The sequence below is a fragment of the Haplochromis burtoni genome, unplaced genomic scaffold (genome assembly GCF_018398535.1).
Source record: "Haplochromis burtoni strain Fernald_Lab_line unplaced genomic scaffold, NCSU_Asbu1 Contig_245, whole genome shotgun sequence".
Classification (NCBI taxonomy): Eukaryota; Metazoa; Chordata; class Actinopteri; order Cichliformes; family Cichlidae; genus Haplochromis; species Haplochromis burtoni.
The window spans coordinates 204,045-227,783 of record NW_024582606.1 but is presented as its reverse complement, the minus strand read 5'-3'; the positions used below and the strand labels follow the sequence as shown (position 1 = coordinate 227,783).

Here is a 23,739-nt window from a genome sequence, read left to right as displayed (position 1 = left end):
TCATTAGAGCATCTGCAGATAACTCCTACAGCTGATCTTGGTGGTGATTCATCTACAGTCACAAAGATATTTTTACAGAGTTCAACCACATGAGAGGTGCGCTTAAAAAAGAAAACACAGAAAAGAAACTGAGAAAAAAAACAGATTTGAAGTGAAAACAGCGGTGCATGCTTGAAAATCGTCAGACATATCGCAACTGGTAGGAAGGCACCTACAAGTTACTGCTGTGAACTGGGGCAGAGTTACAAGCTTCTGAAGCCAAGGGTGTATTTTATTTTTCAAATATCACATCTATTGATGTTTTTGACAAAGCAGTAGGTGCGATCAAAACGTTTTAGGATCATCTTCATAAAAATCAAGAACCTAGACTGAAATATATCGGCCCGGTCTCACAGTCAGGGTCACCTTCATGGGCACGTCCAGACGAATTCCAGCACCGCTGCTATTTTTAGGTCTTTTCCTGGAAGAACCGTTTTACCACTACAAACTGCAAACTTGTACAGAGAGGGAATATAAGGTGTGTGCTTAAAACCCACTCGAATTTCATGTGGAGTTCATGGAACTGGTCTCCAGTTACGCATGAGCAGTTTTCAGTTTCCAAGCCAGAAGGCAGCACCATCACGTGAGGACGGAGACCAGGAGAATATTTGCGTGTATGTGTTGTATGAAATCATCCCTCAGGCCAAGACTATCAAGCGGATTTCCGCTGTAATGTCCTGAAGCATTTAAGGAAGAACATGGGGTGCGCGTCATTGAGGCTGTGTGTGAGTGCATTGGAGTTTCTTGGCCACACCACTGCTACGTTCGCTCTCCTCCTGCTGGACTTGCCAGATTTGCCTCCCTGCAACTTTGTCTGCTTCTTGAAGATAAAAGGAAGCTGGAGGATTCTGAGGCAACGGAGGCGACACAGTGCAGAGGAACAAGTTAACAAGGAAGACGCTGGCTTTCCACAGGCACATCTAAAGATAGCACCAGCACTGAAAACGATGATCTTTAATGGCAGACTGGCCAATGTTTAAGTTTGGCATGGTTAATGACTTTTAGGCTTTTCTCACATTTAAAAATGTGTTCAAAGAGCCAACATATTTTTTTTGTCCTTTCTCAAGAAATTCCAATCAACTCGATATTGCCACTCTTCAGTTTGTAGAGTGCTTTGTTCCCGTCACGTGAACAAACTAAGATCTGCTGACGTTTGCTCAAACTTGCATGAAAGTTTTTTTTTTTAATGCCCAGTAAGTAAAAAAACTGAATAATCACTAGATCAGTAAGTAATGTAATAAAATCTGATTACTGACTTAAGGAAAAGCAATGTCGTGCATTTGCTGTAACATAAGCACTGCAACGTGACTACAATGCTTTGTAACCCCGAACACTGAATGCGAACAATATCGTAAAAAGGACACAGAACAGCCAGAAAATAGATAACTTTAACAATTTTATTTGTGAAAAACTACAAGCAAAATTCATAAATAGACATTTCTATTTGAAGCAGAGGAAAATGATCGGGTTAGCCTATAAGCGCAAAGTCGTGCACATGCCAGAAACATGTATTAGTTCAACATTATAAGCTAGACAAGGAGCTGTGATCTGCTGAAAATGCTGAGTACATTTCCACACCAGGAACATAATGTGACCATTTCACAAGGGAAAACAATGACACATCAGCTATAAGTTTAAAAAAAAAAGAAAAGAAAGAAAGAAAAGAAGAAAGAAAAAACTAAAACTGGATTAAACAAAGAATGGATTATTGTTCTCTCCCTACTTTTTTTTTTTAAATTTTTCTTTTAAACAGAGCAATAACTTTAAAAGCATTGTACAAGACATCGTTATAGGAAGAAATGAGTTTGTATAATACACGTAATTGGAATTCACGGTTAAGGTTATACAGTCAGTAAACAAGCATTCTATATTTGGGTCTGACAAACAAAGCTAAAAAATGTAACCATCTTTACACAGTAAATTAAGGTTACTGGTCGCACACAAGAACAGAACTGCTTGCGCGGGAAGGAAACGGGAAACAAAAAAAAGACTTCAGCTCCAATGCCAGTATTCATAGTGTTTGCTTTTGCACCTTTTTAAAATTCTATATACAAGCAATAATTCATATACTCAGCAAATGGCCCATTTGTCAATAATTTAACCATGAATCCTTTCTGTTGGGAGTACTCAGTCAAAGTGAATGTGGTTGCAGATAAGGCAGGTGAAAAGATGGCTTTTTAGGCCCATTTCTAACCGATTGCATTACAAAGCAGGGTTTCATTCTCTGTAAAAATTGGACAAAACATTTCCCCTCTGACCAGCAGTCCCACTTTTTTTTAAAGTTCTATTCACATTGCTTTTCCTCACTTTGAACACTGATTCCATATTTGAATGCAATAAAGTACATAATTACATATTAACCATCGCTCAGAAGCAGAAAAAAATAAACACATCTCCTGGACTGACAACACACATGATTATCATCCCTACGTGTGACTCTGGAAAGCGTTTGAGTGTACACAGATCAAATCCTGCCCCTCACTTCCTAGGAGGGTTTATAGTTTTGGGGTGGAGGGGGGGTAAAGGAGGGGACGGTTACCTCTCGTAACCTGGCTTTTAGTTGCTCTGGGAGCGGCTCAGTTTGTGAGCTGGGGCCTCCGTTAGGGGAGCTGCATGTACAATGGTAGTCCAGCAGAGCGAAGAGGGGCTCGCTAAGGCCAAAGTCTTAAGACCCAGAGCTCTTCCCACGCCCACACTGCTTCTCACTGTGTGCACGACGAGGCAACATCCACCACTGCGTGTGGAGCTGTGGTTTTCCCTCGACTCCGCTCACAGCATGATGACCTCTGCCCCAATTTAGCCACGCACAAAGATGAGTGGACAATAAGAACACCATTTACATGGATTATATTAGTCTTTATTTAAACTGTTATTCATCTCACACATTAGATAATTGCATTTCAAATTGTTATTCATCTGTCTATGTATCATGTCATTATGAAATTCCTTTGGTCCTTCAATAAATAAAACTAAGATATCATATACACATTTATTCTTTATACAATTTCATACAGTTAAAAGGAAATTATGTTGGTCTAGTATCAGCTAAGGTGAACGTGAATTAAAACCCTTAAATAAGCCTTGCTGCATTAAAATTGAAAGAACAATTGTCTTCTATTTAACTACTGCAATATTGTTTTGCCTTCAATGACAGGAGTCTTAAATTAATACAAATAAAAACAAGTCAATTGAATTGTCAATCTTTGTAAATTGTTCTCGTCTCTGCACTCTGTTTTCTGGGTGGACTTCAGGACCACAAAAAAAGAAAAGAAAGAAGGTGGAGGAGGAAAAATAAAATAAAATCGACTCACAACAGCTTGACACAACAGGTCTATTTTTACAGCTCGATATGGTTTTACCAAGTGGAACTGCTTTTAACCATCATTCAGTCACAACAGAAAATGCTCTGGCTCCTCACCAGCTGAGAGGACAGCTCTGCCTGCAGCCAGAAAACTCAATATTTAAGTACCAAATGCAGAAAAATATTGACAGCTTTTAGTGTTTTACACAACAGCCTACACTGTACAGTTAAAGACATAAGATACTGTATAAGAGATCTGCTATAGCATACTAAATCATAGACAATCTAGTTGAAAAAGTCAGGTGTCTGAACTTTAGGTGACCTTCTTCTGATGCACAATGACCTGTACAGAAAAAGTAGATGGACCTGGAGGTCCCGACAGTGTTCAGCGAGACAGTGTTGTTGAGAAAAGTGAATGAGAATTTGATTCATCAGCACTTTGTCACATTGAGCGAATGGGCAATCCCAGATCTGCAAAACCGCTTCACAGTGTATCTAGCACCAGTGTGTGTATGTGTGTGAGTGTATATGTGTGTTGTATCTGACGTGTGTGTGTGTTGTCCTATTGTTTTCAGACTGTAGTAAAAACACTGAAGGAACGATCGATCTGCAGAGCTACACAGCAAAGCTTCAACATAAAAAGGAGAATATCAAAGTATACAGGTGCAACAGGTAATAAATAAAGGTAATAATAGTTTTAAAGTTATTAAAAAAAGTGGTGGTTATTGTGCCCAGCGGAGAATTCTTCTTTACAAAAACAAAACAAACAAAAAAAAGTTGACTTGGCCTCACATCCACGTACAAATATAAAACAATACATACAAGTGTCTGGATGCTACTGGGGAGGGGGTTGAGGGGAAGGAATGAGGGTGTTATTCCGTGTAGGCCACCTCTCCTCGCCTGTGCCACAGGTGTAACCATGAGGGATATTCGCCAAGCGGGGGGCGCTTGTTTTCCGTAAAAGATGGCACCTCACTGTTCCTCTTAGCATCCAGGGGAGATCGTGGAATGAAGGCGGGTCGGCGATGGGAAAAGGTGAAATCCCTCCCCCTGTGGGATCCATAGTGTCCAGAAACATGGGGAAAGGGGGGAGCGGTGCAAGGGTGGGTCATAGGTGGTGGAGGATGGCAGCGGGACCTCAGAACGATTCGTCATGCCCCACAGAGAGATCCCCTTTTGGGGTGGAGGCGCGTGACGAGCCCTTGTCCATGCTCTCGGAGCCGGAGCTCTGGTGCTGCTGTTCGGAGCCCGCGCTGGATGTGACGGTGGATGAAGATGTGGAGGAGGAGCGGGTCTTCTCCTTAAAGTCTGTTATGATCACCGTGACGTTCCCTACGGTGATAGCCAACTGCTGGGCAGTACTCCGGTCAATGTTCTTCAGTTTGGGCCTGAGGAGAAGAGAAGGAGAAAAACTAAATATTAGTAGTCACAATTGCCAACTACAACATGTGCATCTCAGCAACAACAATGGGAGGCTTCCAGCACTGTGGGGGTGGTTACACTAAATTGCTCAATTCATCGGGTGACACATGCACAGTCAGAACAAGTGCATCAAAAGTAAGAGTGGGCGTTTAGTGTAAAAGATCATTTGTGAATCAGCTGAGCTTTCCCACTAACCTTGTGCTAGATGAGTTTCTCTGACCAGAACTACTGCATAGTCATACAAGTTAAACCACGTGCTCTGTGAAACACATGCAGAGCAGGGGAGTGGGCTACGCACCTGGAAATGTGAGAGTTCTTGTTGGTCTTGGTTGCTGATTTGCCAGACTGTATGCTGTGTTTGTCACTGGGTGAACTCTGATGGCTGTCAGATTTGGGTCTGGAGGAAAACAAACGCACACAAGTGAGGATTGATATCAGCACCACTGCAGGCATGCAGAAACATGCGCTGTGATTCGTACGCTGACCTGGTCTTTTTGCTGTTGGGCTTCTTCGTCAGAGCTGGGCTGATCTCCTTCTCTCTGTCGGGTTTGTCTTTGATTGGCTGCTCCTTGTCGCTCTTTTCCTTCTCAGGAGTGTCTCCCTCTGGCCTCACTCTCTCTGGACGTTCGACCTGTGGGCGTCCTTCTCCGTTGGCTCGCTCTCCTTCACCCTCCGGGCGCTCCTTGTCTATGCGCTCGCTCCTCTCTCTCCGCTCCTTCTTGGGTGGGGGAGGCATCGGGTATTGCTGAGCCACCTGCTGGGCAACCAGCTGGGAGTTGATCCGGGGTTTCCTGTGGAGGAGATCCAAGGCACAAACATGGATTAGCCTTGTAGTAGAGCTGTGAACTGACTTTGGCCACAGACCAACGTGGTCATGCTACAGCTGACGAAGAGAAGCGACTGAACGTGGAGGTCAGCGGGGGGGAAGGCTTGTTGCTCCCAGCTGCTGCACAGGCAGGTTTGTGCAGCCGCTTCCTGGCGGAGCAGCTCTATTTTAGGACTAATCTCATTAGCTCACGGTCGTAATAAAATGAATGCACAGGATCACAAGGTGGGACATTTGCAGCACGTCACTTAGGTCCTCTAATCTGATTACTGTAGGGTTGGCCCAATTTGTCACAGATTGAGATTCAGCTGGACGTGGTATTGCTGCTCCTTCTCAGTGAGCTCACCAGCAACCACAGAGCCCTTTTTTTAAAACTCATTTGAAAACACAAATAATCACAAACCGCAATCTGACTGAGCATTCTTATTCAGCAGAGACAATAAACACAAGGAAGATAAATGTCACAAGCAACTTCTAATTAACCAGAGAGGGAGGTTCACATAAAACAATTTGTTTCTGAAAACATCTTTTCTGTGGTCTCACGCCACAGAACTGCTGAATAGGGAAGTTGTGAGGTAACCCAAAGTCGGAGGGACTGAGCCAAAACACACACCTGCTGCATGATGAACATCAGCTGACAGCATCTGGGGGAGGGGGGAGGGGGCACTCGGGGGAGAGGGAAAGATGCCTGTAGTCTTCCAGAGACTCAGCAGAGACCAAACCGCAGCCAGCAACATGGATAATCACAAGCCAGCACTGGGCAAGCGTGGTGAGGAGTAAACCACAAGTACGATCACACACACACACAAACATGCACTCGAAAAGCTTAGCGTGCAAACAAACAGCCGGGCACAGCTTAATGGCTGCTCAGGGGCCCTTTCAACAGGAACAAGTTCTACTACTTAGATGTGTATACCCAACCTTTCCAAAACCATTTCTAATCTTGGCAGGAAGTTTCTTTCTTTCTTTCTTTCTTCTTTTTTTGCAACAATACTCCAGCAGAGCAGAAGGCAGCCCTCATCCCTTGACCTCTGACTGCTTTAGTAAACCTGTGGTCACGGAGTGAGGCTTGAAAGTTGTAGAAACTCTGCTGGTCCAAGTATCAGTCCAGACAAACAAGGGTTACTGCTGGAAAACGAAGCTGTAGTGTGTCAGACTGTTTTAAGTGGCTTGCAGTAGAGAGTGGTTTTCAGACAGCAGCTTAAGTGGCCGGCCTCAGTGTTTCAATTTAGCAACATCATATTGCCACTCCTGTTACTCTTGTTTCTGCACTTAAATCCTCGCACATCTTTCACAATTGAATCTCCGCTCTCAAAGTCTCCCAACCTTTTAGTGGCCCGCTGCTTATAAACTCAGAGCTGTGTCCATCTTTTCTAGTTTTTTTCTGCTGATTCGCTCCCAATCCTCAACTGCTCCATCAAGCTCGTTTATTCTCCTCCTGCTGTGAACTATTACAGAGTGAGAAGGAGAGGGTGGGGACCCGCAGCTGATCAGAAGACAATCAATTGGGGTATAATAGAGCATCATGTTGTAATGCTTGCACTACATTTCAATCAATACAGCAGCTGTGCTGAATGCTGATGAGCCCTGGGCTGTTGATCCAGGATCCATTAGCTGCTGTGGTTCTCTGGAGCCCGTTTTCTTTCCCCTCCTACCTGCTGCCCCTGTGTGTGGCCTCGTTTTGGGAGTGTTCTGTGGGTGAAAATTAAAGCTGGGAGAAATCTCATCTTTATAATTGCCAACCCTATCCTATTCCCATCAAAGAGATCCCAATTCCACTTTAATTTGGAGTAATTACTTCCTGTGCTGAGTATGAGAGGTCCTAATTGGAAAAGCCAAACTAAACTCAGCAAAGCTTTTAAATACAAAGTGATGAATTTAGTAACTACAGTAATGGACTGGATGTTGTGTGTCACATCTCCAAGGAGATAAAGCGTAATGTTCGATGACATTAACATGAATTCCTGACATAGGATTTTCCTTGTCCTGTCTCGATGGTTCTCTATGGGAATTCAACAGATCTCTGGACCTCATTCAGTATCATCATCGTGCTGGAAATATGCACAGCTAACAAAATATGAGAACGTATTCAAGGTTTTCACTCAACCACATATAAAAGCCAAAAAAATAATAAATCTACTTCTTTAACCCACCGCCACGAGTAAACAGACAGGATCCAACAGGACCAGATATCATTCTTTGTGGCAGCCAGTGCTGTGAGTCAAGGAGGTGGTGAATGAGTGAGTGACTGATAAGCCCATTGCAGAATTGATGCCCTGGTCAGAGCTTGAGATTTGTGTCGACAGCACTGGTGGCAGCAGAAGCCGTCCTGCTGGTTAGCCGGTGATTCAGTGCCAGCTGTAAGTCAGCCATGAGCTGTTGCTGGCATGACAGAGCCACTGCTCTCTTTACCCCATTATTTATTCACTGACCATACATCGTGACTTTGCACACTGCTGCTCTGTGGCTCATTAACACGCCGCTCTGCATGACACTACGGTGTGTGCTACTGGATTTCATGAAATAATAGAGGCCCTGAAAAAGTCTCCTGCTTAAAAACCATTACGGTTCATTACTGAATTATTCCACATTGTTGAACATGGGAGTGTACTAATTAAACTACAACACCGCTAAAATTACTTTTACAAGTGAATATCCAAATCAAATAAGAAGCATCTATATAGCACAAAGGAAAATGGATACTGGGAGTAGGACCAAAAGTAAACCCCAGGGTCCAATTGCAGAAATTGCTCCAACCTCCCACTGCTGCCAATATATTCCTGGTAAAGTGTGTGTGTGTGTGTGTGTGTGTGTGTGTGTGTGTGTGTGCGCGGTGCTGTGTGTGTGTGTGTGTGTGTGTGTGTGTGTGTGTGTGTGTGTGGTGTGTGTGTGTGTGTGTGTGCGTAGGTGTCAAGTGTGTAAAGCCTGCTGTTGAATCATTTCCCACTGTGAGGGCTTACAGCATATTACCTCCCCTTCACACAACAATAGGCTGTGATTGACAGCTCCTCCCATGCTTGCCTCCAAATTCCACAGACCGGGGGGAGGGAGGAATGGGGAGCCTCCCTCTACGGGATGCCCTGAAATAACTATCATCATGCTTAAAAGCTCCTAATTCAGTCAGACTGACACCCATAGTTAGACTGCTCCACTCAGCCTGAACTGTCACAGAGGCAGACACACCTCTGCTCAGCTGGTGCTCTCACTGGTCAGGAGCAGCCGATACTTGCCAGCCAGGAGCAAAAGCTGAGGCTGCTATTTCAGAGGCAACTCTTTCTACAGAAACTAAAAACAATGAGCCTGAGCACTTCACAGAGAGAGACTAATGAAGAGAGGGAATGAGCGATGGAGAGTGCGATATACAGACGGACACAGAGAGTGAGAGAGAGAAGGAGGAAAGCCCTCATTAACACAGCTCTTTTATTTGAAGTGCTGTGGAGGACAAGCAATTATTTCCTGCCAAACTGAGTGAAAGCAGCGGCAGACAGCTGAGCGAAGAGGAGAGAGAGAGAGAGACAACTAAGAGACAACAGAGTTCTTTGGCCAAGGCCAGCCCGCTAAAGAGCCAGGCTATTAAACGTCACCCACTCCCTCATTCAGATATCAGCGCAGCAACAATGGGGGCTTCCTTTTCTTCAGTGATCTACAAAGTTGTTCTGCAACTTGAATCCTGCATACATTCATGGCCAACCTGAGTTTCTCCACTCACAGCTGAAAGACTAGAGAGCCTCAGCCTGGAGCACATGTTTCAGATCCTGCATCTGAGAATGTCACGGGCTTTTAACATCTCGATCAATGGAAATCACACCTTATTTTTAAGTAATCGATTGTCCCACTCTGTTAACCTCATTATTCTAAATGATTCACAAACACAATTAAGAGGCTGCTATTTGCTACATGTTAAATCATATTATTCTAGTTATTTTATACATAAATGATAATAGACCCAGAACTAACAAGATGTCGAATGCACATCTTTATGTGCTTTAATAAAAATAAAAACTACATCAACTGGTTATCCCAGCACTATAACCACAGAGTAATAACCAACAGGCTTCATGTCCTGAGCAACAAATTCCAATAATCATCCTGTGACATCACCTTCACGTTTTGATGGGAGAGGAGGCTTCGAACTAGTATGGTTTGAGGATAGCTGCTGCAGCCAAAGCATATTCAAATATGCAAATTACAGGATGTTCACACTCAAAGTAGATGAGTTAGTATACAGGTTTCTGATGATATGACTGTAGCATGCAAATTGCTTGCAAAGTTTTATTCATTAGTTTATTTATTTTTTTTAGACAACCCCTTTTAGCAAAATGCAGCCACACTGACAGGAAAAAAAAAAATCTTGTGCTCCTCCCAAAATGAAAAGTAACACATTCATCCTGCAAGGCTCCATCCATTTTCTTCTTGTGAAAATGAGAAGGACAACTGTCTGACTAATAACAGCTTATGACAGCATACTGCCAAGTAATCAACCCCAAGACCTGGAAATTATAGCCCTACTGATGCTCTACATGCACACATATTTCTCAGCAGTTCCTTTATGCTTGGATCTTTCTGTAGACTCAGTGTTTGCCACCCCTGACTAGAGTAAGCACAGGCCAAGAGGTGACAGTGCTGCCATGAATGTGGTTACTATAAGGTGGTGATTTGTCTGCACAGTTTCTCAGTCTGTTGTTTAATGCTCGTCAGTCTCTCTAGACTTTCTATGACAAGCAGCTCATGGGACCTGCCTACTAAACTGTTTGGTCTAACTGCTAATAAGATTTTCTCTGAAATGATGCGTAAAGTGGTATCTTCATGTCTAAGGTGATAAGGTGAAAAAAAGTCATAATTCCTGTGGATTGCATGTTATTCATCTATAGCACATCCCACCATTATATTTAAGGAAAGTTAAAGCAAAACATAAAATCTATCAGCAAGATTTTTTTTATTTTAATGAACTGTCACTTTGTTTGGCTGGAAAGAATTTACTTTAACTAGCAAATAATTCCTTCAGGCAAAAAAGAAAAAAAAAAAACATTTACAAAAATGTGTAATAAATAAGTAAAAGTACAGGGCGACAGCTTCAGATTTCAGAACAAAACCCAAAGACATTCACTGCTTAGCACTTATTAAAGTCACCTCATGCTTTATAGTAGAGCTGGGCGATATGAGATTTTTTCATATCACGATATGTTTTTTTCATTTCAGGCGATAACGGTATCTATCACGATATAAGCCAAATAACTATATTTGTAAGATTTAAATGTGCCGTTGCTCACAAGTAAAATGTGAAATAATCAGCAGCTTGTTTTGATTTAAATATTTATTTCCATAATAAGTTCAACAGGGTAGATGTACTTAAGGAACATGAGACTTTTTCAGATAAATAAAGGCAAATATTGCAAACTACACAAAAGGCAGCCGCTAAAGCGTTTAAGTTTCAAAATAGAACAAACGAAACAGACTAAATTGTCAATTCCACTTAGAAACAAAATATTAATTCTAAAAATAAATCTTAGTTTGTTTTACAGAAAACAGACAAAACTGACTAACTTTTGTCAATATCAAATAAACTGAGAACTAAAAGGAAATTCTCAATCTCTCCTTGTTGTATAGCTGAGCTTTTCAAACAGTTTTAACAGTTACTTTAGTCTGACAAAAGCCGAATGACGAATTAGCGCTTCCAGTCAGAGACTGAGGCTACGTCCACACGTACACGGGTATTTTTGAAAACGGAGATTTTCCGTTTTCGTTTTAAAAAATAATCCCGTCCACACATAAAGGCAGAAATGAAGGAAAACGCTGCTATGAACATGCCAAAGCAGCAGGTGGCGCTAGATTCCTAACCGTGCAGAAATGTTGGCCAATCAGAAGTCTAGAAGCCTCGGTGGGAAAAAGTAAACAAAGCTGGGGCATAGAAGCAGAACCGAGTCGTATGTGTGGAGGGACAGTAACTGTGTGTATATGTAAGCATTTAAACACTGCAGAGAGTAGAATTAACAGTAACAGTATTGTAGAAATTCATTTCACCGAAACAATAACGTGGCGCACAGTGTGACGCATGCACCAGTTTATTGTATTTCCAGACTTGCTTTCGGCACAATTTACAGTGCACGCTACTCTGTTTTTTGTCAGACTTGAAATAGCCGAAATACCTTCACACTACGGAACTTCTATGGCTCTTCCGTTCGACAATCTCTCCGGCATTGGAACCATCATCTGTTTTCTCTTCGGTCACGCTCGGTTGATTTTTCTAGTCGGCACACTCATTTCCTCCATTAGCCGCCTTCGCTGGCTGCTTCCCAAACAAACACACGTGCGGCTTGGCACTTGTGCTGTACGTAACAAGTCACGACGTGACGCTGCGGCTGTGATTGGTTCGGCTCTGCGCTACTTAATTTGGATTGGCTGACCTTTTTTTTTTTTTAAGAGGACAAGAGCGGCGAGGTCTATCGCGATAGCTTAATTTCTCTATCGAGTAAAAGTTATATCGATACATATCGTTATCGTTCTATCGCCCAGCTCTACTTTATAGTGTTCTTGTTCCGCACAGCTGCCCCCATTGAGCACTGCATGGTACCACATGAACCAGAACCCAACCTGCTACAGGTTGGAACTGCAGCTCACAGCAAATCTTTCAGAGGTTCTGAAGCAGTGAAGTTTTCAGTAACCAGACGGAGACCGACTGAAGAGGCAGCTGACTAAACACTGATCAGAAAATCTATGCAATCACTAAAAATGGCATTTTCAGTCTAAATAATCACACGATCTGTCACCAATTGCAAAATATGTAGTTTTCCTTAGTTGCTGTAGTAAATCCAACTGTTGGATCACGCATCCCTGGAAGGCTATTCCAGTTAAGTTTCACAAAGAACGTGACTTTTGACCTTACAGATTCATCAAAAACATGACAGTATCATTTATCAGCAGAAACTGGAAGTGGGCGGCACCTCCCTGCCTGCAAGTACAAGTGAACCTTGGTGCCAAGAACACGTCTCTCAAGGCGTTTCTGAGATATTGCATTGACAAGAATGATCAGCAACCTGAAAAATAATGCCTTCGGCTCACGACACTCTTGCATAAATATGTGAAAGTGGGACACTGAATATAATTTGATTCCTTTTAATATAGCTGCATAGCCCACCATGGTAAAGAATGTGTGAGAAACACTGGCCTTAACTGACCCAAATACAGTATGTACCTTATTTAATGTGAATTTAAATTGAGAAATTACATATACAAATCCCACTTAAGTGCAGAGCTTAGGCTCCCAGTGATGAAATTTTGCACCTGAAGAGACTGGAGCAGTGCTGTCACCTCCAGCCATCCATGGGTAAAGTAATGTGTGTAAGTGAGTGTGCTGCAGAGGCCGAAGCACCTCAAGAAGAGCCTGGGGCTATAGCACTTCTCAAATCATTCTCACTGCCCACCAGAAGCATTAAGCATTCAGCCCTTCATCTGCTCCTTCCACTCAGGATTTTGAGGGCTTAATGTTCGAATCACTTCTTCACTTCTTGTCTCCACCACAAACATCTTAAGAAAAAGCAAGCAGCCAGAAATAGTATTTTTCCCAGTGGTAGCTACCATATAATGCCATATCATGTCAGTTAAACTACAGGCTGCAAACAATCACAAGGAACTCTGATTCAACAACCCACTTGTTTTTCAGTCAGCTTTTACTTGACTCTAGCTTGTGTGTGTGTGTGTGTGTGTGTACAAGCAAGTGTTCAGATTTGAACATGACTGAATACAGTGAATACCTGTTTTTATTCAGTTTACTTAAAACTACTTTTCAGTTCAACTACTTTTAAATTTCACACTTTGTGTTGGCACATAAAGCATAACTAGTTTTGTTTGATTATATTAGAAAAATAAACACAGAGAAGACAATAAAAAGGGAGGAATAAAACGTTCCTGGAGAACACTGTGATAACTGTTAATAACATGAACACACAAAGAACTGCCCAACATTATTTAGCTAGCGCAATGATATTTTACAGCCTGCAGCTACAATCTGAAATTACACGAAGAGCAGTAGATATGAAATGTTAATTATTGATAGTTAAGCTGGAACATACAGACTTTGCAAACAAATTCTACACAACCCATTAATCTAAATTTTAAAAGCCTCTGATTCACAACTAGGAGATAAATTAGCACAAAAGCCCAATTAGACATGCATTAAGAATAAGGCTGCCTGTTTTTGGCAAAAAAATATAAATGGTATGATATAGCACAATGTTTCATAAACTTAAAATTCAGGCAGTTACTGATGTTTAAACAATTCTCTAAATATAATTAAAATGAAAAGTAAATGAATGGATTATGGTTGCAGAGAGCTTTAGTCCTGGATTAGCAGGTCTTTTTGACAGTAAAGAGCATCTCCTAAGGGCAACTGCCTATCCCACCCAATCTGCTTCTGTTATGGGGAGTCTTGAGGGTAAAGACAGGAATGATGAGAATCCCAGGCTACAAAAGGCTTGTGTTCCTCAGGAGACCTGCACTGTAGCCATGGGGCAAGAGAAAGAGATGAGCCGGCAGCCAACTGCTGCGCACCGCTTAAACTGGACTGCATGAGAGACCCTGAGCGATCCAGACACAAAGGCAGCTGCAGGCAGCTACAAATCCTTCCTCGGGTTTAGCTACGAAACCCTGAGAGTTTTACTTCCTCTAGACTCATCTTGTTAACTTTCAGTCAGCCTGACTCAAGCTGTAAATAGAGTATGTTTAGGCTTTTAAGTAGGGGGCAAAGTACAGCTCTGTGAAGGAAAGGCATGCACTTGATTTATAACAAGGAAAAAAAACAAAAGAGCTTTGCAGAAGAAGAAAATCTGTTACTTGGAAAATCAGAGCAACAGATCAGCATTTTTTTTTCTTGTTTCTTTTAAATTTTAACTTTAATCTATAGCTTAAATTAAAATCAGATTTCTCACCTTACTGAAAACTTTAAAAGTGTCCTGTATTTTCTTTTGCTATAAATACCTGAAGATTTGCTGTTTTCTGTGTATATACACACATATATATGTGTGTACACACAGTGAAACAAAGAATGCTTTTATTGTGGGTCTGGTCTCAGTTTCAGAACCACAGACATTACCCCCCTAGTTTCTATGAATTAAAAAAATAATCTACTCATGGTCCTCTGTGGATTTGCCACTGTGTTTCTATCTAATTTTATTAGGTGTTCTATATAGACATTGGGTTCCTTGAAAGCACTGACACCTTCATCCTCATACAACAATAGAACAACAAGAAATGACATTCTGAGAAGAATTCACTGAAATCACTCCAAGATGTCTCAACTTTTCTCCAACAACTAAGTGTTTTGCACCATGCTGACTGCTGTGGGCATGCATTTCTGCTTCTCCCAACAGCCCAAAGAGAGTCTGTATACCTTTATGTGTGTTTTAAAAGATAGTATAATGGACAAATTTAAAGCACAGAAGTCTAATATGTGCAAATAATGCTTTATCTTCACTTTAACTAGCCTTTCCATGACTGACCTTTCAGGCTATGAACAGCGAGGCATCAAGCAGACTGACAGCAAGACATTGCAAAAGCACTGAGCACATATGAGCTTCCTCCATCAGCAGCACTGTCACATTACCCTGTATCACTCATTTGTTTTCCTCTCCACCACCTCTCAATCATTCTCTCTTTGCTCTTTTCCCCACTTCCTCGTCACTTTCTCCTCGTCCATTATCCCCCTCCCATCCTCTATAAATCCTGCAGCCTTTAACTACGTCTCTTCCTCACCTCACTTCACCTCTCTTCTGTTGCTTTGCCACGACTGTTACCCGTCAACTGGATCACTGTATCATTACTGCTGTCCTATCATATTCTTACCCATTCACTTTAGAGAAAACACAGCCTGGTTTGGAATTTCCTGAGGAAAAAAAAATCACTGCGCTGCCAAAGGGGACACAACACCTTCACAGCAGGCTTGTGTTCTCCTTGTGTTCTACAAAGGGAACAGTTATCAAGCAAACAAAAACAAGATGTGAGGGAAACCCGACATCAAGAGGGCAAAGGTTCTGCCAAGCACGGCAGCCAGGACTCTTTCTGCAGGATTTATTATGCACTATAACCCGTGGCTTGGCAAGACCAAACAATCAACAAGATCAAACCACTAGTAAGGCAGTCGATTCCTAATTCGCTCTCAAACTCGTAAAATTTTGCTGTTCTCTTCCCATGGATGAATAGTGGTGCTAGTGGAAATGGAATAGGCTGTCCAGTCTTTCCCTCCCTGGGTAATGATGCGCTTCACTCTACTTTATCCCCCGGAGACTCTTGGCTCAGTGAGCACATCCCCCTTACAGCCAAACCCCCGCTCTCTTAATACACACACATAAATGTCCAGACATGACGCTCCCCTTCTGTCCCTTTACTGGTCCGTTTCTGTCCTGTCCTCTCCTTCTCCTTACTTACACTTAACAACTCCCCCTCTCTTTGTCCTCACATGCTTTCATTCCTGTATTTTCAGAGGACTTCTCGCTCCCTCACTGTCACAGTCATTTGCGTGCCTCGTCTTTTTCCTGAATGGGAGGAGCCCCTGGATTCAACAGCTCTCTCAACATTTCTCCGTTTTGTCAGATTGCCAAATTGGCTATTGTATTTAATCACTCACACTGCCAAATCCCATGAAGTAATTAAGAACTTTTAAATCCGGCAATTAACATGTAAAGATTAGGGCTACCCGCTCATGCTCAGGGCTTTGGTGCAGATGCTGATAATGCTGGATAAGCAAAAGCAGTTTCCTCTGAGTGGGGGCTGCTGTGGGGGCTTGTGCGAGGGAGTGCGGATATAAATTGAGCGCCCTCTTATGTAATTCCATTATTGCAGACAATCTGCCTTAATGTGACAGTGCGAAAATCCACGCTATATAATAACCATTTCGTCATAGCATAAGACAGACAAAACACACACAGAGACACATGCAAACGCACTGACATAATTATACTATGTGTGTATAACATATACATATACAAACACTGATGGACTTTCCTCATTTTTTAACCCTATACTAAAGATTTTAGAGCTAGATATCATTTATATTCCAGCCACTCTGAATCTCCTTAAGGACAATAACTGAGAACATTTGACTTAAATGCAGCATGTTTGCAACAGTCATAAGACACAAGACGAGGTAACATGAAATGCAGCTGACTGGAGAGAATTAGCTTGTTTTCACTTAGAGCCTCACTTGTAAATGTGTGTGTGGGGGTGTGTCATATTTTTAGCTAAATCAAATTAAAAGAAAACAGGAGTGTTCAAAAGAGTTTACATTTTAGGCTAAATACCTGGCTACTAGACTCAAAGATATTTTTTACTTGGAACGCATCACAAAGGATGAAATTTTTAATTACAGTGCTATACTTTCTTTACTTTCATGCTTTAACTTGTCCATCTGCAGTTGCTGCGTTTTAACTAGACTTAACCCAAGTTGAATATTTTCTTTTAAAATGATTCATTAGAGTTTGAGAATTAACTTGTATGACCTTTGAAAACTATTTTTAAAGGTTCAGGTTCTGCCGCCTTGCTTGAGTCTACGCATCAAATAAGCTGCACATTTGCATTTAAGCTTTTTTAAACCAAAACGCAGTACTGCATTTTGCTTACGTGTCAGAGACACCCATTTATCCTGTTTTATACAAAGCAGAGATGAAAGCTGCTTGAAATGGTTGACTACAGAGTGGAGATAACAGCGCAGCAGTCAGAGACTGAGGTACCTCAAGACTTCCTGTGATCTCCACCATCAATCAACTTTAGAGGGCTCCTAATGGTTTCTCTCTAGGCCCCGGGGCTGCCAGAGGTACATACCAAACACAACCACAAAGCAAACTGATCCACAGCAACACAGTGTCACATTCACACAGTGATCAGGTTCAGATGCCAGAAACATTTAAATATGATAGCGGCCACCACAAGGGATGCTAATGCAAGACCTACTCCAATTACCAAAGGAGCGGGCACTGAATGCAGAGGCTGAACACCCGGGCTGTTTGGACTTGTAGATTAGCAGGAGGTCAGGTGCAAAAGCAGGGGTGCTTTTTGTTTAAGAGTCAAGAGTGGCAGAGGGTACATTTAGCCTACTTGGGTATCATGTTTCAACACTGAGCTGAACTGGGTCAACAGGTTCGAGTACTCGACTGGGGAAGACGGGGCCTCTCCATGCATGCTGATGCCACAGTCTTGCTCTTGTTAATGCACATTTTTGTCTCCATTAGCATGAATCACAGGTGAATATCTCACAGCTAACTACGTTTCCTTTCGCTGTCAGGGGACAAAGTGTGATTCAGGTCACCATCTCCAAATCTGCAAGACCCATGTCACTTGTGTGTCTCCCATCAACACCAGAGGGGTGTATAACGAAACATGATTGACACGGCCAAGATTTTTTGTATTAGCTGGTTCAACGAAACCGTAAAACCACATGTATCACAACAGTGACTAATAACTTTGTTAACCCAGGCATTCTTCTTCACTGTCTGTGGGTGCTCACATTAATGGGGCTGTGTTATGCGTCATTTACTCATCCACAGAAGTAACACAAAATGGATCAACTATGCGTATTTAACAGATTTATAATGAATAGCCTACACCCCCCCCCAAAAAAATGGCAAAAGCCAAGCCAACACTGGTACTGCAAGTAAGGAAAGAAGGCAACAGAGCAGAAAAAAATATTAATACGTAAATATATTTATATCTCCACTCAGTGCACTGTCAGTGCTGGATTTTAATTTGTGATTTGACAGCTGCACATTAGAGCTCTGACACTTTCAAACTGACACATTTAAACATCAGTGCATTCAGCTCTAACACGGTCTTATAGCTGAATGGTAAGAGATGTAGAAATCACTAAGGTTTGGGGTTTTTTGCCAGATCGTAGCTAAATAATTTCTAGTGATTTATAAATCCTGCTGATAAATAGCCTATAAACAAACTGATTAATTTCTAATCTGTGTTTTATGAGCTGTAATTCCTGCAGTGTAAAATGGACTTGGCAGCAAATTAAAAATCTACGTAAACACATATATTATCTCTGAATTTTACACTGAAACTCTGAATATAACCTGCATTGGACCAGGTTGCATGCTCAGCATAAGTTGCTATGGTGATCTAAGCAGGCAAAAGGAGAAACACGTGCATGACACTGAAAACTCCCAACATCGATACTGCTTTGTAGTACAGCCCTCTGGTGTCTGGCTTCGTGCACACTGTGAGGATAGGATGCATCAAATTCAACAGAATGAATTTTTCTGATACTGGATTCCCAGACCCCCCAGACTCAAAACGTAACAAGGAAATAGATACTTTGATAGCTGGTTACTACCTGTTGTACCCAAACATATTCAATAACAGAGTTTTGTGACTGACCAGATGTTGATGGCCAGGACACAGAAAAGGAACTCTATATCGTGGAAGGAGTGAAAAGAACCAGCTTATGCACAATCACCCTGCGCAGAACAAGCTTTTTCAAACTTGCTTTAAAACACAATCATGTCACACTGACTGAATAAATCAATACCCAGCTTCGCTCATCTTGTAGCAAACACAAACCGGCGATCCAAATCAAACTTCAGCAGCGAGGAGCTCTAATTAGCAAACACGTGTGTCCTCATGCATAAACACACATCCAAAGTAGAGCCCCAGATAAAAGCAGCAAGACAAACATCCACACACAGCCTTAAGTGTAAATCATTTAGCTGAGAGCATTTTGCTTCGTCCCGAGCTTTGCCGGAATACATCAAACAGTGAAGAAAAAGATGGCTAATTAGTACTCATTAGAATAAGAGGCAGCCCCACAACTACACAGCTGCATTAATCAAAGGTTAACTATTCAGATCAAACAGGAATGTGTGACAACCACACCGATGATGTCATGCGCTTTACCAAATAGAGAAAACTGGACTGTTGCCAAAGCTTGGTAAATGGGGATGGAACAGGAAGGCTATGACACACTCGTCTCCGCTTCCTGCTTTCATACAGCGTGCTCAGCCTACATCATCAGCTGTGGTCTTAAACTACACGCTGCTGGGAAAAAAAAAGATCAGGGGGGAGGGGAGACTTACAATTAAGATCGGGCTCAATCTTTTGGATTCTCAGCAAACCAGTCTAGTGTTTTCTCCCCATATGTGCCAGGAGTGTCAGACAAGCCGCTTATGGTAAACCACAGCTGTAAAGGTTAGAATGCGAGGGAACTTGTCAACAAACCCACAAATGACTCATCTGTCTCTCCATTACCACCATGCGACTGGTGACATTAGCACACAAACACAGGTCACGGCACACGCAACTTATCATCAAAAACATTCCCCAGAACAGAAAGAGTAGGCGTGAGTATACACAAAAACGAAAGGGAATCCCGTCAAGAAATTCAAGTTACACAATGATTTCATCTCAGTTTCCCATAAAACAATGCCTTCTGCTGACATCACAGATTTTATTCTGAGTTAAATTTAGGGGAAATGTCTGGAACACTCACACAAACCCGTTACTATAAATGTTGACATTCATCTAGAGCAATATCTGAGAGCAGATTAAGGAGAAATAAAACAAGTTTGACTTCTGGTTAATAATTTACATGTTTTAGACTGACAAATATGATTTTCGAGACACAGGGCCATGCTTTGAAATCAGAGTGCCTTAAACTACTTGGCACAGGCAGTAAAAAAGTCTGTTAAGACTTTTGAAATGCCAAAAATTCATGTTTAGTTTGCATCCAAACGCCAATCATAACCACAAAAATAAACTTCCCATCAGTCTCAGGCTCAATAAATCCGACTGTATGAGTGTTAAATGACAATCTGCAATCCTACAGGTAGGTGAAAGGCGCGCAGACACATACGCAATTCACCTTGTTTGACTCGATGGGGGGTTAACAAGGGAAAAAAACAAAATACAGCTCCTTCGATGTTGTGGATGCATCGTAGCTGTACAGCTATCATCAAGGACGGTCCCTCTTCCCCACCCCACCCCCTTTGGCTAGTGAAGCACGCAGCCTACCTAGACGGATGCATTAAAAAAAAAACGCGAAATACAATGTTTAGCACGCATAAGACGAGAAACTACAGATAATCCAGACAGCAGCGGGATGTGTTTGCAAAGACTGTCCATCAACAAGTCCCCATTCACTCACGGACAAATAGGCTGTCGATCAAAGTTGTCATTCCCATAAATTGCGATGCAATGCTGCTGCAGCCAGGCAAGGCAAGGCAAGGGGAGGAGGAGGGGGAGACGAGACGCTCAGACGAGTGGGAGAGCGAGGGAGAACGAGAGCTACGTTACCTTGTGGATGTGCCCTTCCTCACATCGCAGATGCTGCATTTGAAAGCCTCGGCGGTGTTCCTGAAGGTACAGACGCTACAGTCCCAGTAGCCGTCATCAGCGGTTTGTTTGGCTTGTCTTTTTGGCCTTACAAACGACACAAATGTTAAGGTCAAGTTAGTTTCTGAAATACCACAGATATAATTCACGAATAAACAAGAAAGGGGATTGTGACAAACAGAGCGCGTTGTGTAATAAACGAGCTCCTCAGCAAAGCCCGGGGCATGGTGGTGTTGTCATTAATATTGGGTTCGAGTCCCGGCAGTTAGAGCTCCTTGGTTCATAAATCTCCACAGCGGCGGAGCGAGCGACTATCCACAACGTCCGATTGAATCGCCAGCTAGGCTAGCGGGCAGGCGAGCACTGCTAAAAATTTCGGCATCGAAGCTTAGCATGTCGGCTAACAAAACCAATATCAAATAATGCCCATTTCGACATTGACCCTGCAAAAGGCTTCGTCGAGACGCAAGAGCGTTTCAGGGAATGCCAGGCGTATCCTCGGAAAAAATTCCCTTTGTCTGTTAACTGACTGGGCTGTAAAGCAGCGAGTAGCCGCCATAGTGACTGCACTATTCTAGCTAGCTGTGGCATACCAACTGAAAAAGGGAGAAACGATCCCCGTGTGAGAGAAACGCATCCAAATATCGAGCTCGAAACGCGCAAAACAAGTCGAAATCGACAGCGAGCGGTCGCATTACCTGGTAGGGCTCTTTTTGTCACCCATGGTGAAGAACAGTCCTCGAAAATAAGAAGAAAAAGGGCCTCCTTTAATTGTCAGTGAGTGTAGTATGGTCCTGGTAGAGCCGCTGTTGAAGCTGTTGGCAGACAGGCTCCACTCAGTGCTGGCTCGAGGCACGGCACAGCGACTGACTGCACTTCAGCACGTGACCAGCAAACAGCCAATCACATCTTCCATGGGTTTAAAAGTCTGGCTTGGATATTTTGTAGCTATTTTAATAACTACTACAGATATTTGACAGACCGCTCCTTTACCCACACACATACATATCTACAGATTGCAGTGTTGCAGCGCTGATACAACTTGCAACTCTTGTGATTAAACAAACATACACAGAACTTGTAAAGCGCATTAAAAGCGCTTCAGAAGTTAAATGAGGAAAGAAACAATACAGGGAAACAATAAAGAAACGGAAAGAAACGTTACACTGAAGCTATTCACAGAAAAAAACATATATATATACACGACATAGGTTTGTCAAATAGACAAATGTGTGTTTTTTCTTTTCTTTAATCATGTCAATAATTTGATATTTGCTCCATTTCAATCAGTTTTCACCTTCACCAGGACTGCTTGTTGTTATCTGAATGAAGAAGTCCAGGTACGTGCAGGTGAATCTCCATGAACACGCAAACATCATCACGTAATTAAGCCCTACACTTAAACTCTATAAAAAGTGTTTTCACATACATTATGTCCACTTAAATGTGCACTGTTTGTCACAAAAAGCAATGCTCTTGGATTTAAAATACATCCACTGTGAATAGACACATTTGATCATTCAGTCTCATGGACCGTATTACTCCTCATCAGAAAATGCCCAAGTGGGAAAGTTACTGTTTACTCATGCAGGCACAAGTAACTCTCCGGGTCTCCTGACTGATTCTAAACTATACAAAGACACAGAATCCTTATACAAGAGAAACTTTTATCCACTGTACCCTCCCGGCTCTAACAGGCTGCATCCTGGAATGTGCTGGAGCAAGCAGTGCACCTCTTGCGCGCCTCCACTCTGCCCAGGACAAGGCTCTCTGTGGGGGAGGCCAAGCGTGAATCATGTAGGCTCATTAGCTGCTCTCCACGACTCCAGGTCCTATTGTGAATCCCTCGCCTTTTCTGTTTGGAGTGAATATCCATGCCTTCACGTTAGTTTGCCCTCCGCCCAGTGATTACCTCTGCTTAGCTCATAGCATGCTGCTCTAATTGAGCTTCATCACGGTGGCCTACTGATAACTACAATTCAGTCAAAACAACATTACGCATTGCCTCGCTGCTTCTGTAATGAGTTCCTGGAAAAAAAACTGGGGTTTTTTTTTGTTTGTTTTAACTTGCAAGTTATACACCGCTCACTCGCACAGAGTGTAGTGAGTCGAGTTCATTTGTATTCACTGTATGATTCCTTGGAGCAACGTTTTTCTTTTTTGGGGGGGGAAAGACCACAACATTTGTGCAGGCCCAGCTAATTTATTGATACAACACGGATGAAGAGCATATTAAAGGAGGTGTTTAGGAACAGAACATCTGGCCTGAAGGTGAGAGAAGTGCTCTTATGATGCAGATTCTTCCCTCCCTCATCAACTGCAACCTTAAGCAAGGCGCTTGCATTACTCGCAGACGATTTCACAAAACAAACAGTTAGCCCTCATCCATTATTTATGAGAGGTGAGGAGCCGAGTTTGAACAGCATGGCATTAAGGTGGTGAAACAAATCAGGGGTGAGCTACGCAGAAAGAACTTTGAAGGCATTTTATGATGCAGAGGAGGATGACAGTCATGCCAATCACGCCGGTGCAAAACTGCAAGAAATCGAATTCCACCAGGCTCGAAGAAAGTGCGAATCGCTGTCAGATTGTTGGTTTACCTGCAACTCAGAACTGTTGAGACTCGATCTGACTGCATCCCTCATCTCAAACAAGCACTTTGTTTGAAGCGTGAAGCAGCCTTGAATTCCAATAACTCCAGAGAGCTGCAGAGCGTCTGAGAGTAAAAGATTGGGGTTGTACTGCTTCTAGGCATGAATGTGTAAAATCTGAGTAATGTCTGGTGTTTGGAGGAATCACGGGTTCAGTCTCTGCAGCAGCCAACATGCTCATC

General features: G+C 42.5%; 1 protein-coding gene across 1 annotated transcript; it reads right to left on the bottom strand.

Moving 5' to 3' along the window:
* Positions 1 to 1,421: 1,421 nt before the first annotated feature.
* Positions 1,422 to 21,793, bottom strand: rybpb (RING1 and YY1 binding protein b). Its single transcript, XM_005943845.2, has 5 exons — positions 21,605 to 21,793; positions 20,868 to 20,993; positions 5,248 to 5,553; positions 5,061 to 5,159; positions 1,422 to 4,728 (listed from the first exon to the last, which is right to left on the bottom strand). Exons 1-5 carry the CDS (start codon positions 21,628 to 21,630, stop codon positions 4,479 to 4,481), a joined length of 807 nt encoding a protein of 268 aa, XP_005943907.1. The 5' UTR covers positions 21,631 to 21,793; the 3' UTR covers positions 1,422 to 4,478.
* Positions 21,794 to 23,739: the final 1,946 nt, after the last annotated feature.